Genomic DNA, 26,486 nt, shown 5'->3' with positions numbered 1-26,486 from the left:
TTGTAATTGCGAGCTGTTTCAATCGAAGTCAAGTGAGAGATAACTCTAAAACAACCGGAAGAAAAAATACCGGAAGACGACCGCCGAGAAAACAGACTCCGACTCAAAGGAAAAAGAACCAACAAACTGTTGCATCAGAGAACAAAACTAAACAGGAAACTAGTATCAAGACCAATAAGCCATCGATGTTAGAGCAAGAGAAATCACCGCGCAGAAGTGAAGAGAAAGAACCCACAGCAAGGAGGCTTTTCAACGAGCAAAAGCAAAAATTAAAGCACAATTCTCCCTCAGGGAGGAACGCGGAAAAGGTAATCAAAGAGTCTCCAGTAAAAAATGACGTCAAGAAAGCGGTCAAAGACAAAAAAATAAAAAAATAAAACACCTGCTGTAAACACCAAGTAGAAAATAAATGGGAATAGTTTGCTAGGGTTCGATAAGATGTTCTAACCTCGTCTCGCTGTAAATATTTGAACTTGAAATGTACAGTGTATTCAGGATTTACGTTGAGTAAAAATAATATAGACAAGAGAAAAGTACTAGAATTGAAAGAAATGCCAATTGTGTAATCAATAGATCGTTTTCACGTGACGTCACAGCGGCCATGTTGGTGTACAAGAACAATAGACGTTCTCTCCTTTGGGAACCAAACTCTATTTTTATGCATAATTATTCCATGCATACATTTTGTATTGTTTTGTACACCAATATGGCCGCCAAGTCACGTGAGTGAAAACCATTTATAGGACGAAAACTAAAATAAATAATTCGAATGCACAAGTTTTTATTTCCAGTGGGGTGGGGTTGAAAACATTCGTGCACCAATCTTCTTTGTCGCGTCTTCGCCGCTGATATGATCATCGCCGCAAACGAAAACTAGAGAGCCTCCTCAAAGGCTACCTAACAATAGGGTGCTTGCGCAAAACCTATAGCAGTGAACACTATTCAAACGTTTTCCATTTCACAACGTTTCGTTCTTGTCCCTGCTTGCCAACGGCTTTAAGGTGGCTCAAAACAGTTTCCAACACATTCCAAGACTTAGATTTTGATGTGTCATTATAGCCACTCTTTATCAGTCGATGCTACAATCATGGTATCAAAAAACTGCCCAATCACTGGTGAACACGTTGGTATTATTTTTGTGACACAATAGGTTACCATAGCAATACTATGACCTCCTAAAAACACCCTTAATTTCAGCTTTAAGCGCTTATATTTCAAAAACGGCACGGTGAAAGTTTTTTCTTATGACAGAATTTTGATTAGCATTAAAATTCTGTACATGGGGTTCAGAGCCACCTAAAATTTTCAAAAAATTAAGATGGCTCTGAACCCCATGTACAAAATGTTTCATCTTATCCTGCTAATCAAAATTCTGTAATAAGAAAAAGTAACTATGGTAACCTATTGTGTCACAAAAATAATACCAACGTGTTCGCTAGTGATTGGGCAGTATTTGATAACATAATTGCACCATCAATTGATAAAGAGTAGTAATTAAGACTCTACGTCTTGGAAAGTGCTGGAAACTGCTTTGAGCCACCTTAAATGACCAAATTCAAGGTTCTGCGGAGATTATAAATTGCCAATTCTCCCTTCACGCTTTTACCCGTTTATAACATTTGAATCCCTCGGCAGTCACTTGCAATGATATGGTTGACTTGCCATACCACTAGGACGAAATGACGACCTCGTAGCTATCACAGTCGTCGATGCCCAATCTCCTCAACACTTCCACTCCCGACATTCTGACCCGGGTTGCTCGAAGCATGGTTAGCGCTAAACAGTGTTAAATACCATGGAACCCTATAGGTTTTGGTACCTCTTAACCAACGGTTAGCGCTAACCAGGCTTCGAGCAACCGGCTCCAGGCCTTTAAGGCATCGGGGCCTGGGGATAGTGGTCTTCTTTCCTTGACATGTGCCTTGGTATACACGTATTATGGCGACGTTTCAGGCAAGTTTTGAAAATCGGGAAGCCACGAAGAAACTCTTTTTCTCATTTCTTCTCGTCTCGTTTCTCTCTCCTTTTCACCTCTTTTCATGGGTATGTATTTCTTCCAATATCTCAAGGCCAGCTTTTTTATTCGCCTGAAAGAAAAAAGAAACTGAGCAGAACGGCCATGCATGTTCCCATCAAGCCTGCAATTTTTCAGGTTTAGTTTCATTAACAGCGATGACTGAAAAATAGTTTCATTTCCGTAGTTCCCATGTATTACCTTTATATATTCTCTCTTCTTCACGATGTTTATTCTCGTGTACGAGATAGTTCTACCTTTTGAATATGTGCGACACTTACCTACTGTCGGTGTGTTAATAAGTCCTTAGTGTAACCATTCTAATAAAATTGCACAACAGCGGGTTATCAGTAACACGCGCCCCTCAACGACTTTTGTCATATTTCGAAAGTAAAATTTAGGTGGACGTCAATCAAACGTTTCCATGACGAATTCAACTGCCGCCAAGAGGACAGGACTATTGTCATGGAAACATTTGACTGACGTCCACCTACATTTTTACTTTCGAAATATGAAAAAAGTCGTTGAGAGGGGCGTTACTGATAACCGCTATAAACTGTAAAAGTGCCACTAACTTTTGAATCTGTGGATAAGATCAAATTTTTTCTTCATTTGAAAAGTGATTATCGTTTATTCCATATTTCAAACGACGAAAAACGGGGGAAAAATTCATGTAGCATATGAACAGTACTCTCCAGTAGCAATATTAATTCTGCTCTTCAATTGAGACGGGATGAAATACTGAATTGTTCTCTATCAAATGAAACCTACTGGTTAGAACTTTTCTGTAGTGATACAAATTTCTTTTGTGTAATAAAGGAGGTTCTCACTTCAGTTTGAGCCTAATGATCAGTGAAATGCAACGATACGACCCAACAAATGAGAGCAAATGAGCACGACTTTTATATGGTGATGTTAATTCTGCAGTAAAATTAAGGTGGTTCTAACTTTAAGACTACGAGTGAATTACTGTAGTGTGACCAATCAAATGAAGTTAGTAGTTCTTTCCTATCCTGTTTTTTCCGATAAGCTTAACATTTAACTAATTGTGATTATCTTGAGATAGATCTTGAGCGAGAAAGAGTTCCGTTGTAGAACAGTTTACTACTTTTCTCACCATTCATCGTGTTCTTCAGCCATTCTTTCCTTTTCCCATAACATGATCTGTTGTTCTGTGACATAATCCTGCCAGTATCGAAAGTACTTTTTCACAAGGTATGAAGAGCAGTAATCCTCAGCTACTGCTTGAAGTCGAACAGCATGTTGGCCGTACTGCAACACAAACGACAAGAAGTAGATTGCGCATGTTTTGTACACTGAAAGCGCTTTGCAATCGTCTACTGCAAAAAAAGTCCTTGGCTGGGCCAATCACAGGACACAAAGAAAATCGAAAGAACCAATCATGTCGCAAAGCGAATACATGAAACAGGCGCCAAGCGCAGGAAAACTTTTCCTGCGCTTCGCGCGTGTCGTATGCCAGCGAATCGCAGTTGCTTTAGTCTCCTATTGGCTGAGAATGTGGTGAGAGATTCTAAAGCCAATCACACCGCATGTATAGGCTCATTACCTCTTTTGCCGCCAAAAAATGTCGGTTTTTTAAAGTAAAGGTTTATCCCACTTTAATTAAGTTTATCTTTTGAAGTAAATTTATGTAAAGTAGGCTGACTTCTGAAACAAAATCGTTTTTTAATGAGACAAATAATAAAAAGTAACGTTAGATTTTCCTCTAATGAATTAAAAATGCGATAAAACTAATTTAAAAGAATAACAGAAAAAAACGTCCGGCAGTATTCACCTTTCTCCATTGCTTCCAAGTTCTGCGCAATAAAATCTTCTTATACAATGAATCCGCTGCCTTTTCCCTCTCCTCTCCCACTTGTCTGGTGTATTTCAGCCAAGGAGAGAAGCACATGCGCAATAAAACCATATTGTGATATAAAGTGGCACGTGCCATGTTCTCGCGCGCTATCTCTACAAGCCGTCTCCATGGCAACAAGCCAAACTTGACAAGCAAAGTGGTTGTATAGTGCTGTGTTGCCATGGTTACTTGGTGTCGATTATGTTCTTGCTGACGCTGTTTTTCAATTTCACGCTGTGAAACCAAAATAATAATAAGAAACCTAAGTTGTTCGATGACGAATAAAGGAAAGGGCATCGCAATTTTGGAGAGATTCGTACAAGCGATTCTTACGATTGGTTTGTCTTTTGACTGAAAATTGGGAAAAAACAATGCTTTATTGTAAAATAGCCATTGCACTCGCTCAAGGTAATCTTGCGATTAGAGAGTCCCTTCATACCCGCAGTATGTCTTCTACTTCTAGGCATGCAAAGAGCTCGTCTCCCAATAGGTGAGAATGAACGTACAATACAAAGTGACAATGTGGTCCTGTGGCTCCAGATTTATACATGCGCATACTCCGGTTAAAATCCCGCTGGAACCACTGGCTGGATGGTCCCGAATTACTCTGCCTTGCTTTGTAACTAGCCAATTGGTTGCCTCGTCCTAGTGTCATTCGAATAGGTCACCTTCGGTATACTAAAATTCAGCTTAAGAGAGAAGTTTAGAGGACAAAGACAAAAGAAAGTCTAATATCTTTCGCATTCATTGCAACTTGTTTCTATCCTTTTTGTCCTCTTTGCCTCACTATCAAGCTGAATATTGATATTTCGGAAATGGCCTATTGTTTCTAACATAGTTAAAGTGGTGTGCCTGTGCTAAGTGCACTTAGCATTTACATAATAAGCTAGGTTCTTGTACCAGGAAAAAGGGCAACCGAAAAATCATAGTTACGACTTCTGTAACACAAGCCGGATGCTGTACCCACTGAGCTCCAAAAACTGCTAGGAAGAGTTAGATCGAGTGTCATACTGGTCTGCAGGCTCGACAAAATCTTAAATGCAACTATTGATTGGCTAATGTTGTAATGGATCCCCCGTGAGAAGGACGACAAGCTGGTTGCTTGGCAATCACGCAAGGTATTACGCAGTGGCGAGAACAGTGCCTCTCCTCTACACTTGATTCATATCTGACTGATTACGTACACGAGAAATGAAACTTATGTACGTTATTCTGTAACATTTGCAAAAACATGTTTCTCACCTCTCTGGCGATTCGCTTCTCCTCTTTCCGTTTCCGCAAAGCCTCTTGTTTCTCCGCCAACAACTCAGCTTCTTTTCGCTCTTGTTCCTTCTTGAGAAACGCCTATTGCGCAAAATAATGTTCAGCGTTCACATCAATTTTTGAAAGAACATCAAACCTTGAGAGTGTATAGGTTACGCAGGAGATACATCTCGCACGCGCCGATGTGCTTGTTCGGTCTAAGGCCCGGTTTCTATGAGCAACGCAAATGCAAACGGATATGCAGGCGACCTTTACACGTGAAACACAAACCAGGTGCAGTTGAACTCATTTTTCAAAATAGCGGGCGCGGTTGACGCCATCTTGGTTTAAACTTTAATCGAGGCGGCATGGGACTGGCACTGTGCGCTGGGGCAAGCGAAAATACAAGTGCAGGAGAATGAGAAACTTTCCATCTCTTGGGTTGGCGCTTTCGCTCGCATTTGCGCCGCAGTGATCTCACGTGTATTTCCCTGACTTTACTTTTACGCCTTGCAATTGCGTCTATGTGTGAACCACGCTGAAGAAAAAAAAAACTCCAAGGTCTGTGTGCAATGTGAAGAGTAATTAGGTAATTATTGCCGAGTTTTATGTGCGTAGCCAATCCGTTTGCTGGGACTTGTACGAAGGCTGACAACTCATTACGAACAACATCACAAGCCGAAGGTAACGTAAACGTTGCCAAAAGAAATGGAAAAATGACCAACAACAAGCGCCCTGCACACTTCACTTTCTGTTCGTTGCACGTGAGCATTTCTTTGTTGGCGTTTTTTTCTTTGCCGTCCTCAACATAAAGATTTCAACTGTAAATCGTAATCAAACAAAGCTACATGCATCTCTGGGCTTCTTTTTCCAAACGTCAATGTTTTCCCTAACAGTTGAATTATTGGCCAGGTTTTAGACGATGAGCCAGATTAAATACAATCACAAAGTGAATCAAATACCAGTTTTTCCTCTTCTGCTTTTCGCTTCTTCTCATCTAGAGCTTTCTTTCGGAGCATGCGTTGCTGAGCACGCTCCTCCATGGCTTGAGAAAAGAAGTTTCAATTAGTGAATCAACGCATATTTGTAAGTAGTGTTTTAAAATGACCCAATTTCACCCCAAATTTGACAAGGTGATAACTGATGCAAAAACATATAAAAACAATTAGAATAAGGGGTCACAACTGCGAAATTTTTAGAAAAATTATTGGCAGTGTCGCACAAAGTACGCTCGATCTGCAATTCTCGAAAGAAATGCAGAAACGAGATTATGAGAAATATCAAGGTTTGTGGCAATATACCATTCCCGACTGACTTCAACTTATGCTTCAAAGCGAGTCCACGGGGCCGGTTTCTCGAAAGTCCGGAAGCTTTACGGACTACTTTCGGGTGTCACAATTCCCTCATAGTATCTCAAGATCGGAGAGGATTTAAGTCGTCAAACTTTTACAGTCATTTTGCTTTTTGTTACCTTGAAAACATTGATCGGCTCTCCAAAACAAGCGGTTGGCAGTTTCACAAATGGTTGTTCGGGCACGAAAAGTTTTCGCAACTTTCGAGAAACGGGCCCCAGGAGCGAAATCGCTCTTCCCCAAGGAAATTAATTCTATTTTTCACAAAAAACAAACACTTCTTTCCAGAGGAAAGAGTTTGCATATTGACTCGCCCTTGGAAAGAAAGTAAATTCAAAAATTCGCTTTTTGCTGAATGCAGAACGAGCTTCTTTTTGCTTCTTTGCTTATAAGTCACTAATTATTCTTATAAAGTTTACCTTGAGTTCTACGGTGATTTTTTATGGTTGTGATGAGGGGTTTGTTTAGGGTCACGAATGTACAAGTTTGTCGCCCCACTAGGTAACTTGCCTTCCGCATTTTGACTGATACCAACCGTTGCTCAAAACAGATCACGAAGAAAATTCCCAACACTCAGCGAGACCACACCACATACCTAAATGCAACGGTTTCGTTGCGGGCTTCTGTGACTTAACAACTGCTTCCCTTGAAGTGAATTTACTACGTTCTGTAGAATTGTCATCGTCCGCAAATGTCGTGGTAATTCCTGACCGTTCACTTAAACTCTCCTCCTCAGTTTGAACGTCTTGATAACCAAGTCTCTCCACGGATTTACTTCTGTACACACTAACATTGTTATTATTCTTATTACGCACACCTTTATGGTTGTCTCTATTTTGTACAGTTGAGAAAATTTCAACGTTTTCAACTTCGCTGTAAGTCCGTTGTCTTTGAGACTTAACTTTCGTTTCTTTTTCAGTTCTGTGTGTTTTCTTTGCCGATTCTGTTGTCGGTTGCTTAGTCCACGCACTTTTTGATACTGGTGGTTTATTACTGCTGGCAAAATTCTTCGATAAAGTTTCCTCTGACGGTTTCTCTCCTCTTAAGGGATGTTTGTCGCGGTTCGGTAAAATCCTTCCCGGTTGGGAGAAAAGTTCATCCTACAATAAAGAGCAAAAAATTATCGCGTAAACTGCTAATAACATTAGTAGATACATAAGAACTGAAGAGACTTATTTTTCAGATGACCCCTTTCCTTGCCTGCAGAGGTGTCTTTTCTTTTGCGTTCGCTGGGCTGACGAAGAAAGAGACTTCTGCTATGGGTCAAATCTCACTGTCTTAAGCATACGCGGCGGTTTCTTAGCGACCGAATCCTAACGTGATACTTCGCATGTTGTGTGGGCTCAATTAACAACAGCGGAATTACTGTAAAGGAAGGTAGGTACTTGGTGTCCCTTTTTCTATTGTTTCAAATTTTTTTAAACAAGGTATAAAACGTTCAGTAATTATACAATTACCCTAACCTAACTCTAACGCTAACCCTAACGCTAACCCTAATCCTAACCCTGAAGGTTTTACCGTGTTTAGATAATTTTGTGCAATAGATAACCACTAAATGACAAAATGCACCAAGTACCTAACTAAAGGAATGCGCGGGACATAGCGGGCTCAAGTGACAGTCAGCAAACATATTCTGGGGCATGCGGTTTGAAGAGTGCCGTCGAAGGTTGTGGATGGCGGTTGGATCAAAGTGAGTTTCGACCCATGACAGAGATCTCTTTTCCCGTACTCGTCAGCCCATCGAACGCAAAAAGAAACGAGACCTCTGGTAGCGGGGAAGATGACTTCTAGAGATACCCGGAGAAAATTCGGGTTTTCATGACAAAAGTCGAACCAATGACCTTCCGATGTACTACCACTAAGCTTTACGAGACTCGTGGCAGTTTTGGCCTTAAAAATTCGTCACTTCAGGCGACAATCGTCTTGCTTTATTTCCCGATAAGAAAAAGCGTCGAAAGGTAGCATACTTGTTGCTAAGGAGATGGTCAAGTCTTAACATCGGAAAATAAATGAACATGCAAGTGTATTTTACAGATGATGACTCGGAGATATTCGGAAAAAATCCGAGTGTTCCCGGCGGGAGTCGAATCAGTGACGTCCTACCGATTCAGGAACTCAATCTTTCAACTGTCTCTTAAAGTATTACACTTCGTTTCTCAAAAGGTTTTGAAACAAAAGGAAAGAAAATCCGAAGAAAAGATTCCTGAATTTATCATTATGATCGTGCGGAAAATCAGCTTCAAGACCCACAGCCAAAGTCTGTTTTGTTTCCATTAATAAAAGTGCAAGTAGTGAATAGACGGCAAGAAAACAGCCAAGTAATGGACGGTTCTCTCTTATGTATGAGACATCTGTTTGTGTAACTCTTGTCAATTTCTAATAACATTCAAGAATCAGGCTATTTGCCGGGCGCAGGATGAAAAGTGAAAGTTGAAGGTGAGTTTCCGCAGAATTATGAATTTTGAGCTTGACAAATCGGTGCGCCGGAAAAAAATAGTATTTCACTACAAGAAGCTACTTAAACGGCCTAGCTCCCTCGAGTTTCCCATAGCTCAGTCTTAGAGCACCCGAACTAGTAATCGGAACGTCGAAGGTTAATAGACTCCTACAAAGGAGCACTCGGATTTTTTCCGAGTATCCCCGAGTCACCATCGAAATCATGGATCATGGCCTCGCTCCCAACGAGTCTCCTATACCTCAATCGTAGAGTACCCGAACTAGTTTTCGGAAGGTCGGAAATGATCCGACTCCTGAAAAGGAGCAGTCGGATTTCACCGAGTATCCCCGAGTCACCATCGATACAAAGTGCTCGAGCTCATGGGACAATTGTTAATTAGTCTTCGCATAGTATCGTTCATCATATCATGCCACCTACCAGTTTCCTTGCAGTGCTTGAACTCTGCTCAGTGCCATCTTCCTCGATGTCTTTCAATTCTAAACTGACATCCATTTTGCCTCCTCGTTCGCTCCACAGCCTGCCACTAGCGGCTGCCTCTAACAAAGCGGCCATTTTTTGCGTCTTTCTGTTGTGTTCTTCTCTTAGCTGTTGCTCTTCCTGTTCAGTTTTGACCCACTTCTGCCACGCCCGCAAACAGCGAGCCAACAAGTGACGACGATGGAATTTGGCGGATAACTGTTCCTTTCTGATGGCGGAGAAAAACGAACGCGTCACATTCGCATAATTTCGCGCACAAATCACTTGATTCAATGCAAAATCCACCGGAAGATGAATAAATGAATACGTATGTGACCACTTCCCTAGGGGCTTTTCAGGGTCAATGAACAACCCTTTGTGGGGGACTTTGCCAGAGTGACTTTATGGCGCAAATGGCAGCCGTGCAGTTTACAATATTAACTGAATAACAAGCAGTTACACAGGTGTCCCCAGAACAGAATGAGTGAGAGATGTAGTCCCCTACTCTGCTAGAACAGTGTGTGGGTTCTTTCATGTCCCACAAAGTGATGTGAGACCGTGCCTACGCTTTATCGTCCTCATCCGAAAAGACTAGAGAGTCTGACCATGTGAAGTTGTCTTTTACAAAGGCAAGTACTTTCTGCTCAGTGGTTTTCCACCCACCTGTGTTTTTCTTTCATTTCCATGGTAACAGCATGTGCTTCCTTGTCAGACCTTATATGATTGACATACGCTCTCCAAGCATTCCACGCCCTTAGTTTGCAGCGCCAATCAGACATTGCACGTGCTTTTCCAACCTTGATTCTCTGAGACGCTACAACTGAATACCATGCCGAGAAATGTCTTTGGACAGTCTAAAAAGAAAAAAGCACAATTATTTGGAAGTAAACTAGAACCCTATTTGTTGCATTTTGTTTTCAATAGTGTTTAATGGCAAGAATCGCTAGGAGCCATGAATCCCACTATAACCTTAAAACAATCAATTATCAATTATCAAGCACCCCATGGTCACTTTGGCCAGCATGCACTCTTCCTCCTCTTCGTATGATTTCTTTTTTGTTTTAAATGCCTCAAAAAAAAAAAATGGTTGGGCACAAGCAAGTAAAGTTGTTCTTCATTTGTAAAAATGTCTCATCTTCTAGCGCTGGAGCACTAATTGGGGACACTAAAAACTGAAATTAACAAATTAACGCAAATCAAACCAAATGTTGGTTTTTGAGAATAGGGAGCTTAAGCGTTTTTGAGACGCGGACAGCAACCCGAAGAGAACATTTCGCGTGCCAGGACAGTGGTGTCTCCTAGATTTTTATACTAATTATCTCTAAAGGAAAAAAAAAACTTAGCAATGTAAATGTGGTTGTGTGAAGACAAGTTAAAAGGGAAAACAGCTCACTTCTGTTCGCCGTCCGCGTCTCAAACACGCGCATGCTTAAGTTCCTTAATACCTGGAGAAAAACTCTCGGTGCAGAGTAGAAAACCAACAAACTAAAGAAAAGTAAAGTCACTTTATTTAACGTCAGTAGTTCCTTCAGCTGCAAGGCTGGTATCAATGGAAGCCGACGAGGGCACTCTTTACCCCCCTCCCTCTGTCAGTGCTCTGTTTTACGGGTATTTAAAGCCTTAGCTACACGGATTAGAGGAAAGTCGAAAAAGACGGTGAGGTCACCGAGGATTGAACCGGGGGACCTCTTGCTCCGAAAGCCGAGCACTGACCAACTGAGCTGCGAATGTTGCTCAACCCACGTATGATGCCAAGTCTGGGAATGAAACCCACGTCCCATTGGTGGGAAGCGAGTGCTCTCACCACTGCGCCAGCCCTGCACCCGTAACCATAACACAGGCATTTTTTTTTTAATCTAACCATCACATAAAAGGTTCAAACAATATTAACTTTATTCTACCCTCAAATTGTTGCTGGCCTCCTCAGCTGCCTTTCTTTCCATCTCCTCAAGTAACATTTGTCTCATCTCTTCTTTCTCTTGAAATTCCTTCCTCAGTCGCTCCTCTTTCTGTTTTTGTTCTTCTTCAAGATACTGCCGAGCAAGTAACTCAGCCTCCTGTTCTTTACGTCGCTCACTACAATTCACAAGAAAACAAACAACAAGAAAAAGAGATGGAATGTTAATGACTTTGATGACACTTTTTGAATTTTGATAAATTCTTGTCAATGTACCACATGAAACTGAAAAGATGAAGACAACAATGTATTCTCAATTTTGGGATTTACTACAGTAATTTGTACAGTTTGTGACATCATCAATTTTTGAACAAAAACTTGAATATCTCTGGAACAAGAGAAGGTATCACAAGATCGAAACACCATTATTCATCATTTTGAAAGGTCTTTGTCTTTTCATAGGCACTTTAAAGTGTGTATCACAGTTTTTTTTTTAATTTACTCAAGTGAAACAACATGGCTTTCTGAGATAAAAGCAACTAAAAAAAACATTAAGTGCCGAATTTTATTCTATGCTTTTCAGCGTTTTAAAATCGGAATTTTCACTTCCGGAGGGCACAAAAACCGCGGTAGTAAGGAGACTCGTGATAGCAGAACTGTGACATCAATAACAGAAAAAAATTTTTCCAGGGACCAAATTTTCACTTTTCTTAGATTGAGAAGTTGCTGAAACTGCTTCTCAGATGCGTTGTATTTGATTGCAATGATGCTAAAGACAACAGAACAAATCATTTCTATCACTAAAAATCCCTGCATTTCTGTTTTGATGTCACCAGCATACACATGTTGATATTGAGGATCTAAAAGTCACCAAACCTATCCAGTTTCTCTTTAGCAGCTTTCTTTTCATCCTCCATAACTCGTCTTATCTTAGCCATTTCCTTGCTGATCTCTTCTTCTTCTTTCTTGAATCGAGTTTGTTTTTCCTTCTCTTCTCTTATCAGCTGCTGACGTGCCTCTGCTTCAGCTTGTTTGCGAGCTGAGTGCTCTCTTCTTTTCTTCTCTAAATCCTTCTGTCTGGCCACACTTTTTTCCTTAACCTGACAAAAGCAAGACATGATAGCAATGCTATAATCACATTGTTTTCAACAGAGTAGCCCTCATCCGGGCTTATACAAATGTACAGTTATGGTGGATTGAAATGTGTTTTCAAACAAACCTAAATGGGCCTCATTCGTGCGGTGGCCATATTGGCCATAGACAATAGATTCAGTACCCCGAGCCCCGGGTTAAAGTGTTTGGGAACGAGTCTCGGAACGAGTCTCGGTGGGGCAAAACAAAAGTTCTCAATCCCTTTGGGACTCAACATGGCCGCTGTGTGATTAAAGACAACAAGATTTCCACACAGGCATGTTTTGACTTTCTACAGAATTTAAGAGTCATCATCTCTTAACACACAAGCAAAGCTTGCCTCTCACTGGTATAAGGAAAATTCACTTCTTGCAAATAAGGATACAGTAAATTTTCAAAAGGGTTCTCAATGCAAATAAGAAAAAAGCAAAATCTATAGCCCACTTTGAAAAATACCATACTCTTTGTTTGTCCCCCCAAATTTTGCATTAAGCATTGTTTCCAGTTTCTCTTGGGACTTACAATGGTCCCAAGAGAAAATAAAAAGAATGCTTATTCAAAATTTGGGGGGGACAAACAATGAGTATTATGGTATTTTCCGAAGTGGGCTATTACCATTACACATGATGATACTGCATCAATGCACTGATGTATTGACGCATTGATGATAAACTGAATTTTACAGAACATGTTAAATCAATTGCAGTCAAAGCAGGGAGATTTGTAGGTGTTATGATGCGCCTAAAAAATCTCATTCTGGAGAAACTTAAACTTCAGCTATTTTGGACAGCGATTTTACCACATTTAACCTACTGCTTTGTTGTACGGCATTTTATTAAAGCTTCTGATACATGTAAGCTAGAGAGGACCCAAGAAAAGGCTCTTAGGGCTATCTACCGTGATATGATTTTAAGTTACGGAACTGCTGGCTGCTGCTGGAAAGCACCAAAGTTTAATGTCAACTTCTTGAAGGAGCCCCTCACCATTTCCTCAGGAAAATCGCTCCAAGCCTGTTTTACCCATCGAAGGAACGAAGACTCTGGGAATGAGATTGAACCATCTGTTGACACAGATCGTGTAAACAAGATTGTCATATGACACCATAGCGAACTTGAGACGGAAGCACAAGTGGATTTCTTCTTGTTTAAAGCGACATTTTCCAAGCAAAAGTCGTTTAACTGCTGATGTCATATTCTTTGGCGATCTCTGAGTTATTTTCTACAGCTTCTGCTTTGGCTACTATTTTAAGTTTAAGGCAATTAAAGTTGTAAGGTTTCCAGTCGAATAGCTTTTTATAAAATGCTTTGCTTGTATGAAGACATGTTTCCAGTGAGGTCAGTTACTAATTGATTAATAATATTTGTCACCTCACAATCACGTTGCTTGTTTGTTTGTTATCTTTCGCATTCATTTTATTGCTTTGAGTATAATTTTTCAGTCAATTTCAATTTGTATTTTTAAGAAAATTCCATGGCTGATAATACACATCAAGACCTAAAATGCGTCTTGGCTTATAGCCGAATATTATGCATTTACAATTCGTGTCAATCACATTGATTTTTTGTGTAAGAGGTTCGGGGTCTCAGCTTTTAGCCGAATAAGTACGGTAGTCATTGTCATGGATACCTTCATTGTGAGTCATAGTCAACGTGATTATGGTATTATTAACTATTATTTGAAAAGAGACCTGTTTGTGTCTGAGTTCCATTTTGGGTCTTGGATCTTTTTTCTTTTTGCTTCCATCAAATCCGAGATCATTCAATATGTCTTCTTCGACAACTTTCTTGTCAAGCATGTCTCGCAGAATTTGCTGCACAGAAATTTCATCATGGAGATCATCATCATACTCTGGACCTGAACAAGGAAGGAAAAGAAATATGTCTGCATAACATACAAGTCCCTTAAAGAGTGGGGTGTCAGTGATGCTGACACTCCACTACTAAATAATACTAAATACTAAATAAAAGTGCCAATGTCTTTAAGAGGGCACATACCGGCACATATCACCCTCAAATAATCCACTAATATGACAAAATTTATAAAAGTTACAAATTTCGCATAAAAAAAAAATTAGTTGTGTCTCACCAATAATATCAAGAGAAGGACTGTGGTTGTAACTACTTGGTGAAGTCCAGTCATGTGATTGTAGTAGTTGGTCATTATAGTAGTCCTCTGCAGAGGAAGCCCTCGTCAACTCTTTAGAACGTTTGCTTCTCTGTGCCCATGTCTCATTTTTGAACTGTACCTCTAAACTCAGGTCATCATTCTTCTTTTCATGCAGCCATGAATCTAACAGATCTTGAGCTGAGATAAGATGGAATGCAACAGTAATAAATTATTTAGCCTGCACCTATGAACTTACGTTAAATTCACTACTTTCGACAACAAAGAGCCCCTGAGTTGCTTGTGGAAAATATGACCAGTTTGGAGGTGACTACAGAGTAATTTAGACAGCCTGAGGATATCTCAGTATACAATATGTTCCCAATACTTCGCTGTTATTTAGTTTGCCTTGTGCAGGCTGTCTTGTGTGAGGGAGCATTGTACCAGCCACGGGTTTGCTATTTCATCTTAGTGACATAAGTTGCACCCCAACCTTAACCTAGCTACCAGTCAGTAGCAAGTTAGTTTTGTTAAGAGTAATGTGAAAAGAATGGTTGGATAAGACTAACAAAGGCTTCTAGGGAGTCAGCTTAAGCAAGCAAGGGAATACAACAGTGGTTTTATTAGAAGCACCCATCAACGCCGAGTACAGTACGCGCAACAGATTTTACTCTGTCTAATGCCAGAGGATTTACTTGTTAACTGGGAGCATCCTGGGTTCCTGAGGGGTGATTGGGTTAATATAGGAACTTAAGGATGGTGCCTACTATTGTTATTGCACATACTTTCTGCGGATCTCAAGATACTTGGATTTCCTATCAGTGATGCTTACTACATGTAATACATGTACAGAGATATTTTTGCGCGGTTTAAAATTATGCAGAGAAAGTAGATCCTAGTAAGTACTATTGGTATCCAAAAAGAAAATTGGGGGTAACCGTGCATTTTTCGGAGAAAATTAAGCTTCAACTTGAGAAAGAATGCCATACATGTGGCTTCGTATTTTAAAGGTTTTTACAAATATTGTTCATGAATTATCTTTGAAAAATGCGTGGTTACTCCCAATTTTCTCTTTGGATTTCAATAGCACTTGTCAAGATCTACATTTCCCGCATAATCATAACCCTGGGCAAAAATACCTTTGAATTAGTAGGCCCCGTCCTTAACATACAATGGTATTTCATCATAAAGCACAAGGTAAATGTACCTTCCACCAATGCATCGTCATCAACATGGACTTGTTCCAGAATGCTTTGGTAGTTGTTCCCAAACACCTCCCGAGCTGCATCAGTTGAAGCTCGCTCAACTCTCTTTATATTCATTTGGAAAAGTGTATAAATTATGTAAGTATACTCTTGAAATACCGTAGTGAAGCAGAAGAAACCAATCTCACCAAGGATCATTGACTCAAGACTGTATTAATTTCTTACCGGTGCATGGACTCGTACTCCATTTTAAAACCTGGCACCAGTTCCTCAAAACCTGGTTAACTGCTAACTGGCGTTAAATACCATGGAAACCTATAGGTTCTGATACCTCTTAACCAATGGTTAGCACTAACCAGGCTTTGAGCAACTGGCCCTGATGTTTTCCAGTACTATCCCTGTGTCAGATATCAAGGTAATTGGCTACATCAAGGAAGTCAACTTGAAGCTAAAATCTCGAGACTTTAATTTTAATCTGCAGTTGAAATTACAAGGACAGCACTTTTCTACTCCACTATTTAAAGACCCTAAGTGTTGGGCTTGGAAGTGCCAATACTCAACCACCTTAGGCTGAACCAACTAACTATTCTTGCAATGCTGGGTAGACTTTCATATAAGCGTACATGGTTTGAACCCAGGGGTCATATCATAACCAGTTTGGTCTTCACAGCCAATTACATCTAGGCTCAACTGATAGTCGACCGATAACAATCATCATCATGAATAAGTTGACCAGTGACATCTATGACCAGAGCTTTTATAGTATCTACTGACGCAACACAAATCACTTGACTCTGAAGATGACTTCCGCTCAGGTTGTCGAAAAACGTCAGTCATTATAATCTCAAACAGTTCTCAGGACTACACTCATGTTACTTAATTATGAGACTTCATATACTGGGCTAAAATGGCGGAGGACAAAAGAACCATTGCTAGTCCGATGAGGCCTTGCTAATTAGGTATTGTTATGTTCGCTTTGTTCTTTTGATTGATGGACATTAATTATTACGTATCCGGTATATGAAAGACGAGCAGGCCAACGCTGATTATGTCAGACGACTCTGCCAATGTACTCTTTGGTGACTGATGGTAATTATTAAGATCTGAATCAGTGAATTAGTGAAGTAGACGTAATTACTAAAATCTTTGCTCAGCCTACATCAGTTAAATGGGAAGTAAAGAACAGGAGCAGTTTCAATTCGTCGCGCGAGATGACTTTCGGAGAAGATGAACACTATCTTAGCAGCAAGTCAACAGCTGACTAGAAGAAATCAGCTGAATATTTTGGATGTGTCATAAAACGGCCATTACATGGTCAAATCACAATAAAAGTGATACCTTAATCCAGTCTTGCACATCGCTTCTTGAACTGTGCTGCAAAAACGTCAACAGGGAAAAAAATACATATATACATTTCAAAATGCATCGATCGATCCTCGAATAATCGTAATCTCCGTGTCGCTACTTTCTCTTACTGTTTTTGCGTCCGTGTGTCGGTTCCACTTAAACAAGTTCTGCCTCGCTCCAGCCATACAATTTTTCACGTTTTACAAGAAATAGATGTTTTGAAACATAAAAACTTTCTCAAAATATCCGCCATTTTGAATTACCCCGAATGCAATTTTAGCCTAGTTTGGACTCATTCTTTCCGTATATGAATATTTTACCTGAGAGGGGTCTGGCGCGAGTTATTCCAAGTTGGTAATAGAGAGCACAGGTTATGATCGAAGGATGTGGGAGCTCAATGATAAAAGCCTGTGGGAGGGAGCACATTGTTTTAGGCGCTTGTTTCTACCGAGAGAAAGAGACAGAGGAAGACTAGGAAGGGAATGGGAAGAGGCCTCAGTTGTTCAAACGATGGATAGCGCTATCTGCCGAATAAATCACTATCCATTGGATAGTCGGTTTCGCTGTGACTTATCCACTGGATAGTGATTTATCCGGTGGATAGCGCAAGCCATAATTTGAACAACTGGGCCCAGGTTGTTGGTCACTGTTCCCCTATAGCTGAAACAACCCAAACCGTTATTAGGCCTAAACATTACTGATGCTTTAGATGATGTTTAAGCCTACGGTTGACCCGCAAAGATGCGACGCCTTCGTAGGATAAGGAGTGATGTAAGGTGGTGTAACATGGAAAAATAAACAGATTATTGCCTCCAAAGTGCACCCATCAAAATGCGAAGTGGTCATTTTAGATTTCATATTTCTCGAAAAGAGATTTTCATGAGATTCCATTACCAGTCTGCTATATGTCGACTGTGTTTTGATGTGGTTTAAAATAGAAACCGAATGTTAGTAAACAACCCCCCCCCCCCCCTTCCCTCACGACCTCCTTGGGAAACTAACCGAAAAGTGCAAGATGTGAAATCATCTGGACTTGACACCAGTCGCAAAGTCTTTTAGGAGTGCACGTGCAAAGAACACCAAAACTTGGAATGCTCGGCGAAATTAAATCCGGGCATGTTTTTTACGGAAAACCGAATCGATATTTAAAAATCAACCTGGATGATTCATACTCAAGAGTGCACGATGAGAATGAGAACGAGTTCAGTTTTAGTGACAAAGCCAGAGGAAATTTCTTCGGCCAGTCAGGGGAGAAAAAAAAACTGCGATTCAGATTTTGAAACTAAAGCCTTGTTTTCACTAGGGATGCAAGCACAGGGGCAAGCACAAGCACAAGGATAAACATCCTATGCTAGTGAAAACGAACGTCGACATAATCATCAAAATCAACCACAGCAACCGCCATTTTGTTCAAATACTTAGACTCAGGGAATCTGGAACGAGTGCTTTAATTGGCCAGACGCGACAAATTTCCTCGTGCGTATGCTGTGTTTCGTTTTCACAAGACGCAAACGAACGCAAGCATAAACGCAAGCACAAGGAAAAGGAAAATTTTTGATCCTTGTGCTTGTGATTGCGCTCGTGCTTGCGTCGCTAGTGAAAACCGGGCTTAAAACGGACGTTATGTGTTTGTTAGATGCTTCCCATTGGTTAAAAACGAAAATCGGAACAAGAAATTGTAGGCACAAAAAGATTACATCGTCTTGAAGAGAATCCTGAAAAAAAAATACTGAAAAAAACTGAAAAAAACATCTCATATTTAAATCTAATAAATTCTTGTCTTTTCGCAATAAATGGAAAGCTTATGAAGAATTACTTTTAAGTGGCAATAGGTAATTTCTTGCGTTTAGTAAGTGTAATTTTGGAATGTTTGATGTCACTGTACCAAGCACATATAAAAAAGAAGCTTTAAAACTGTAAAAGGAATTTATGAGGAAATAAAGGAAAAAAGAAAAAAAAATGCGTAAAAACGAGTGCATAGGAAAACTTCTTTCCTCACAATCAAATTACGCAATAGTGCTCCATCAATTCACACAGATCACTTTTCTTGTAGATGGTTTTGTTGGTACTGTTTTGCCATTTCTTCAAACAGTTTTTCAATAAAATCATCAAAGGATAAACAATGACAAGAAAGAACAATAGTTGATAACAGTATCAAATTTCAACGAAGACAAGGTTTGACGAATTTCTTTTCCCTCAAACGTCAAGGAAAAAAAAAACATGAAAATTGAAAAAGCCGAAAGGAAATGGAAATCCCAGTTCACTTGATGTCACACAGCAGAGCCACTCCTCTTAGAATCCAATGGTCCGGACTCTGGACAGTCTTGAGCCACAGGGGAGTGATGTAAGTAAGGTCAGTACGTTGTGGTTTCTTGTAGACAGGACACTGGTAAAGCCTGGGATCTTTGGGTGCAGTGGAGTTGACTGCATACACATGAACTACCGGTAACAGAGTAAATAGAACCTTGGGCTGTGGTTCAATCAGTTTACAGCCACGGCGATCCCATCCAGCCCCATCGAGGTACAAGCCATAAATGTAGACTCCCTCCTAAAATCAGAGTTATGAAATGTATGTCAGATTCTTACTGAACTGGCCATCGCATTGACGGTGGAGAAACTACAAATTAGCATTTAAAGATTTTGACGGGAGATACCTCTTAGAACGTCACAAACTAATCTAAGTGATCCTTAAAGGCAAATAAAACCCGTAAAGGCAGTTTCCCTGCATGTAGACGTAAAGCATAACATTTGAACGTTAACTCACAGCAAAGTAATCATCTTAAAAATTGCCATGAAGCCTGAAAAAGTAAATTCAGCTCAAACGGAAAGAAAAAAACGTTAGCAAAAAAGGCTCGACTCTTGAAGATAACTTGCGCTATCCAATGGATAGTGATTTATCCGATGGATAGCGTTATCCACCTTTTGAACAAATGGGGCTACATTAATGACCAACATACTTATGTGACCAGAAATGCACACTCATGAAGATGAAGAATGAAGATGAAGATGTCCAAGAGAAAACAATGCCTATCCAATTTTTTTTTTTTTTGGGGGGGGGGGAGGTAAAAGAGGTGTATTATGAGATTTGTGCAAGTAGTGAATGGCCACGGCATACGAACATCACCAAAAGTCAACCATACCGATGGCGGCGAGTTTATGTCCTCTTTCATAGCCCGTATGACGTCATTATGCAACACCACAGAGTCGAGGGCCCAGCCCTTATGCGCACGCGTGACTTCCTGTCTCATAGCGGTGAGAAATCCTTGAGGGTTGAAGAAGCCTGTCATCCAAAATACGCTAGGCCGGCCATTAAAAATCCAGACCGAAAACTGGTTATTTCTCTCCAGGAACTCCGTGAACCAGAAACCAAGCGTGGATGATTCCCATGAGATCTAGAAAGGCGTGCAGTGTTTCAAAACAAAGGATTGCACCGTAAATAACTATTAGTGCAGTTGATTAAGGAGGCTAATGGAAACAGGAGTTACAGACAGTTTCTATTAAAGGGATTATCATTACGTACCTTTCTCCAAAGGGCAGGTACTCTAGCGTCGTACATGTTGTCTAGTGCATCTCTAAGGTTCTGTAAATTGGTGCCAGGATAAAAGCGTTAACATGATTTGTCTCTTGGTGAACATGAGTGTGTTAAAAAGGAATGTGGCCATGGTTAGTTCACAAACAAGCTCGCTTTGAAAGGGAGGCAGACATCAACTCGGAAATGGCCTATTCTTTCGTCACTCCACTCCGCACAGAACTTGCACCAAGGCTAAGCAATTGAAGACATACCTCACTCATGATGATGGTTCCCTCTATGGCTAGCTTGAGGTCAGTGAGAGTCTGTCGCACCAAGGAGATCACACGTTGCATACGATCAATCTCCTGTCTGAGAAAGATGTTCATGGACGCTAGGGCTCCCATTTTCTGGAGTCTCGCTCGTACCTGAAAACAGAAAGGTTCCAAATGTTATTACTAACCAATCAATAAAACAATCCGTTTATTTAGTCAGCCAGCCAACTAGTCAGTTGATCAGTCCAGTTGGTCAGATTAACTTTTCTTGACGAACATGAAATAAATTAGCAACAAATCCCTCTTAGGAGAACAGAAAACATCGCACAAACCTCATGGGGTACGTAGTCATTTGGAAGTTTTTCCAGCATGTCATCTGCCAGCCTTGTTACCACACTCTCACGTGTTTCCCCAGACCCTCCCCCTGAGTCCTTGGGTTGAATACTCATGATAGTGTCCAGCACGTCTTTAGCAGTGTTGCTCTGGTAACTGCAAAGTAACAAAGTAAACGCGAAAAGAGATTTTCTTCAATAAGCCTTATCAACAATATCAAAAACTCTTTCAGTGTTTTTGTTCGACGATATCTTTCGGCCTAGAAACCCTTCTTGTGATTTTAACACGGCTACACTTCTTTAAAGAGACATTTTGACCCAAACTGTATTGTCAGGGGGAGTGCCGTATTCCGCATAAGCAGTATCTTTCATCGATAGTGAACGAAAGTTTGCTAGTGGTTTTGTTTATAACCTCTACAACTTGATTCATACTCAGATTGAAAAAGAAACCACTCTTGGGTGGGGAAAGTACCTTGCGACAGAACAATAAAATACGTATAATTTTTCATCTGATAATGATTTAAATGAATTGTTTTCCAATGAACTAACGTGATGTCAGCATTAGGATGCAAGCCGAACACTTGAGGCGTGTCCACAGAAGGAAGAGCTTGGATTGCTTCAAAGAACTGTTCCAAACTACGACACTTGGGGATCTTGTAACCAGTGTAGAAACAGAAGTCATCGGTAAACATGTGCTCTCCGAACCACACCTAACAAAACAAAGGAGATTCTCAGTCGGTGATTCTCTCATCTCTTGTGGCTGCGTTGGTCAATTCTATATCTCATGGGAAAGGTGTGTAAATGGACTGCAACGGAGCTGCGCACCTGCACAGTTATCTATTGCGAGTGAGTAAAGGAAGAAGGTAAAAACTTAGCGATTTCAATGACATAGAAGAATAAATAAAATTCATAAAATATTGAACAATTATTCCACGAGCGCGCTGGATATGAGATGATAGATAGCCAACGAGGCGCGTAGCGCCGAGTTGGCTATAATCACCTCATATCCAACAAGCGCGAGTGAAATAATGGTTTTATTAAAAACGTCCCCAAAATACGGAAAACCAAACTAAAATAAAAATAAAACGCCCCCAAAAATGACGCGCACGCTTTCCATTTTGCAGAGCATGGTATATTTAACAACTATTCACCGAAGTGGAGGTGGCTAGTGGTGGACATTTACCGAGACGCGAATGGTGGAATATCCACCACTAGCCACCGACACTGAGGTGAATAGTTGCTTTAGTATATACTAAAACAGTGAGATAATACAGCACAAAAAAGATAATTTTAACTCATTTATTCCTCCAAAGATTAAAACATTTCGGGCGCAAATCCAGAGCAAATTGCTCGGAGGCGAATAGTTAACAACTATTCACCGAAGTGGAGGTGGCTAGCGGTGGATATTTACCGAGCCACGAAGCGGCGAGGTAAATATCCAACGCTAGCCACCGACACTGAGGTGAATAGTTGTTTTAGTATATACTAAAACAGTTAGATAATATACAGCACAAAAAATTAATTTGGATGTTTTCTTCTATTGTCACGGATCCAAATCGGGACGCCATTTTTTCCCGAGTTGCTCGGAGGTAAATAGCACAGGATATTCGGAGTTTGACGAGCCAATCAGCGCCCGCGTTCAACGCTATCTACTGTTTTAGTATATACTAACAAAGGATATCCGGAGTTTGATCAGCACGGGCGTTCAACGCTATCCACTGTTGTAGTATTTAACAATCACCCTACGCGACACACAAAATTACGTATATCGCAGGATATCTGTTGAGTACGCACGACAAATATTGAGCGCGCTATGACCATATTTGGACATTGCCACAACGTGTTGAATAATAAATACTAATAGCTGATATACCATGATGGCTAAGCCAATGAAAACTCTCGAGTTGCATTATCCAATGATCCACTTTTTGATAATAATCTTTAGCCAAGAACCTGTTTCCGATAAATTGACTTTCTTTTTTTCCTTCGATGGTGCAAGAGAATAAACCCAACGAAAACTATCCAAGATTACCTTTGCAAATGTGTTTAAAAGCCTCTTGTCATAATCGTCAGTAACTCTGCCGCCATACTGCACCTCACCTAACATGTATCTCACAGTGTTCCAAGACACGCCCTATCATTGCAACATTAAATAAGCTTTAATTAAATACATTCGTTGATCCATGAAAGGTGAGAAAAGTCGACTTGCAACTGAGTCACTCTTTGCTCATTTTCTACTCGAGGAGCTCAGATTTCTATGGTTACTCTGCTGCAGAGCGACTTGAATGTGTACATATTAAGATAGGGTCGTACCTCTTGTTGAACACAATATTTCATTGGCTGTCATTTATAGTGTCGTACTTCCTATTGTTTTCTGTATCTAAATCCATTGTTATTATTTGTTCGTTCTATTGTTCTTTTGCCCAATCCTGAACCCCGTTCAATGAGGTAGGACACAACCCACATATTGGTTTGCAACCAATCTCTAAAGACACAGATAACAATGATGTAATGTACAATTGCTGGTGGACGAACAAAAGGAGCTAATAAGAGATCTTTTGTTTTCGTCCACCAACATTTGCCGCGATGAAGTAACGTGAAAACCACCTATACGAGTGAATACAAAACAGCGAGATATGGAGAGGTGAAAAGAGGAATAAAAACGTTATGATAAGGGAAGTCAGCAGTGCCGGAACGGGAATGTTCTACGGAAGTCTTAAAAGTCGAAATACAGTTCGAGGTCGATAGCTCCAAATTAGAATTGTATTAATGACACACTTACCTTCTTTGGATCTATATCATCTAAATGGTTTTGCACGAACTGGACGCTGGCAGCAAAGTCAGCCTGATTGAACTCGTAAGGGATGTTCCAGCCAAGTGGACCAAACTTACGGCGTTCCTGAGTATAAAATGAAAGCCTTACGATGAAATTGTGTCTAATTTTTTTGCCACTTCTTGACTTGCTTTGCTACGCTTTGCGATCATTTAGGAATCTCTTGAAACAATTTTACCCGATCAGAGGTAAAACCAAAATCAAATTTGAGTTGCTGAGTAGAATACGTTTTCCAGCACAATGCGCCGCTTGTACGTATTTGATTTGCGAGTTCTGACTGGTTTATGCTCCAATTTTTCAGTACTTCGTTAACCCATTGACCTCTGGCAGTGAGACTTGAAAGATTTTACTCTGTCTAACGCCAGACAATTTTACTCGTCAACTGGGAGGGGGGTGGGGGAAGGGGGCAGAGGAAGGGAGGGAGGGAGGGGACGCCTATGGAGTGAATGGGTTAGTCAGTCAAAACTATGTCCCCTCCATTAATAAACGTAAATTCTTAATAAATAGCAAAGGGCTTACATATACAAGGCCAAGTCTCAAAGGAAGCATTTAATAGAAGTAGTTTGAAAGGAAAGAGTAAGAAATGAAAGAAAGAAATAGCACACCAGGAACGTTAAGATCCACAGGGTCCGATATCGCAACACATGCTTGGCCGTATAATCATTTTACTGCATTTTATGACTCAAAGACGATTGATAAAGGTGACTATCTGTGTGAAGAACTCTCGAGTCATGACATATCTCTCAAAAAAGTGACTATCATTTCATTTGGGACACCTCCATCATTTTATTCTTTGATTGCACTTACACACGTGATAATACCAAAACAAAAGAAAAATGTGGCTCAAGTTTTGCAAAACGATAGAGTCAAATTCCAAGACTTTTTCTTACACCAACATGGTCGCTTTGACATCAGATGCAATCAAAGAATTTAGTTGAGGCTGCAGATTGGTAACCGAAGGAACGAAGTTTAGAGTTTTTTTCAACGAGAACGCCTTGAAGATTTTTGTCATGTTTAATCCTGGTTACTTATCGGCTTTTAAGAGCAACATTTAGTGTTACCTGAACGACAGTGTGCAGGAAAGCCACAGCATAGAGGGTTGGTTTCCACTGTGGCATGTTAGTAATGTCCAGCTGATCTTGGGTGATACCTGCATAGGTTCTTTTTAGACCAGGCTTCACGCCCTGTGGCGGTTCATTAGTGAATTTGATGGAAGACTGTAAATAAAATGAGGAAGTCAAAATGTTATCAGTTGAGGGACCGTAAAGTTTGTCCAGAACAGCCGCGTAAAGTGTTGACGTCACAAAGTTTTCCCAGTACCCTAACGCAAACTCTAAATTAAATACAGCCAGGTGATCTAGTGACGTAATTCCGAAGACTGGGGAGAAAAATTTTACCGCCGTATCCCACAACCGCGCGCGGCCTTGAATGTTATTTCCGATTTCAAAATGGCAGAGGCGAGGTTAGATCGCGGCGGTTTCCACTTGAATGTTCATTTAGTAACAGGAAATGTGGGAGACACGGAATGATCTGTTGAGTTTTGGCGATGGAAATACTGCAGGAAATTTGGAAACAAAACCTAAGGCCGCGCGCGGTTGTGAGATACGGCGCTAAAATTTTTCTTCCCAGTCCTCCAAATTACGTCACCAGATCACCTGGGTGAAACCTCCATTCAAGGGACGTCCTCGGGACCAGGTCAGGGGTTTCTCTGAATAGAGGTTGAATTGGAGTCAAAGATTAGTACAGTGGAACCTTTTCGTCGGGACACCTCTATTTAAGGGACACAGAATTTGGTCACGGATAAATATTCATATTAATCTTTGACTCCAACCCAACCCAGGCTCTATTCAGGGGACCCCTGCCCTGGTGCCAAAGGTGTCCCTTAAATAGAGGTCCCACTGTATGAACATTTTTCCGGGACCAAATTCTTTGTCCCCTGAACGGAGGCGTCCCCTAAACAAAGGTGTCCCCAAAGAGAGGATCCACCGTAGGAATATTATTATACATGACAGTTAGTCGCTAACCTCTCATGCGCTAACACCCTATAGTTAATTTTCGAATCAAAGCAACTTACAGATTAGTGAAGTATCTACTAGAAGATAAGTACACGGTTGGGGGTCTGTCTTAAACAAATATTCAAGCAATCCTACCTATACCCTTACCTGCAACAAGCTGATGGGGAACTGGTTGTGCGCCTCTGTTGTTATCCACACACGGAAACCTTCGTGTGACGACTCCGCAGTGGTTACAGTTTCAAGCAGTTCGTCCATAAAGTTCAGCCCAAGATGACAGTTCTGAAGCAGCACCCAGCCACCCTATCAACAGAAATTTGTATTTGCCAGAGAGCTCGATAAACTGAGGGCCCTCGCAATCACTCCGCTCGTCAGATATTAGTCTTTCAAAGTCAACGTGTCCTGCCGTCTACAAAACACATCCCTACAAACTGGGATGAGGTTTCGCTCAAAGAAGTTTTAA

General features: G+C 40.7%; 2 protein-coding genes across 2 annotated transcripts in view; both read right to left on the bottom strand.

The window, feature by feature from the left end:
* Positions 1 to 458: 458 nt before the first annotated feature.
* LOC138028229 (coiled-coil domain-containing protein 191-like) lies at positions 459 to 17,328 on the bottom strand. Its single transcript, XM_068875692.1, has 15 exons — positions 17,192 to 17,328; positions 17,055 to 17,090; positions 15,719 to 15,821; positions 14,494 to 14,712; positions 14,096 to 14,262; positions 12,154 to 12,377; positions 11,282 to 11,456; positions 10,044 to 10,234; positions 9,342 to 9,609; positions 7,062 to 7,566; positions 6,077 to 6,159; positions 5,115 to 5,216; positions 3,810 to 4,106; positions 3,132 to 3,286; positions 459 to 2,087 (listed from the first exon to the last, which is right to left on the bottom strand). The coding sequence occupies exons 1-15, from the start codon at positions 17,246 to 17,248 to the stop codon at positions 1,937 to 1,939; spliced, it is 2,733 nt and encodes a 910-aa protein (XP_068731793.1). The 5' UTR covers positions 17,249 to 17,328; the 3' UTR covers positions 459 to 1,936.
* Positions 17,329 to 19,064: 1,736 nt separating this feature from the next.
* Positions 19,065 to 26,486, bottom strand: part of LOC138028228 (dynein axonemal heavy chain 8-like) — a 105,468-nt gene continuing 98,046 nt past the window's right edge. Inside the window, exons 79-88 of the mRNA XM_068875691.1 lie at positions 26,174 to 26,326; positions 25,073 to 25,228; positions 23,961 to 24,077; positions 23,211 to 23,312; positions 21,728 to 21,888; positions 21,179 to 21,335; positions 20,847 to 20,999; positions 20,584 to 20,643; positions 20,204 to 20,455; positions 19,065 to 19,611 (exon numbers count right to left, since the gene is read on the bottom strand). Coding sequence (XP_068731792.1) covers positions 19,324 to 19,611; positions 20,204 to 20,455; positions 20,584 to 20,643; positions 20,847 to 20,999; positions 21,179 to 21,335; positions 21,728 to 21,888; positions 23,211 to 23,312; positions 23,961 to 24,077; positions 25,073 to 25,228; positions 26,174 to 26,326 — 1,599 coding nt within the window. The 3' untranslated portion in view covers positions 19,065 to 19,323. The remainder of the gene's footprint in view (positions 19,612 to 20,203; positions 20,456 to 20,583; positions 20,644 to 20,846; positions 21,000 to 21,178; positions 21,336 to 21,727; positions 21,889 to 23,210; positions 23,313 to 23,960; positions 24,078 to 25,072; positions 25,229 to 26,173; positions 26,327 to 26,486) is intronic.

This window comes from Montipora capricornis, chromosome 13 (assembly GCF_036669925.1).
Source record: "Montipora capricornis isolate CH-2021 chromosome 13, ASM3666992v2, whole genome shotgun sequence".
NCBI classification, from domain to species: domain Eukaryota; kingdom Metazoa; phylum Cnidaria; class Anthozoa; order Scleractinia; family Acroporidae; genus Montipora; species Montipora capricornis.
Note: the sequence above shows the minus strand (reverse complement) of the source record. Positions and strands in the feature narration are given on the sequence as shown.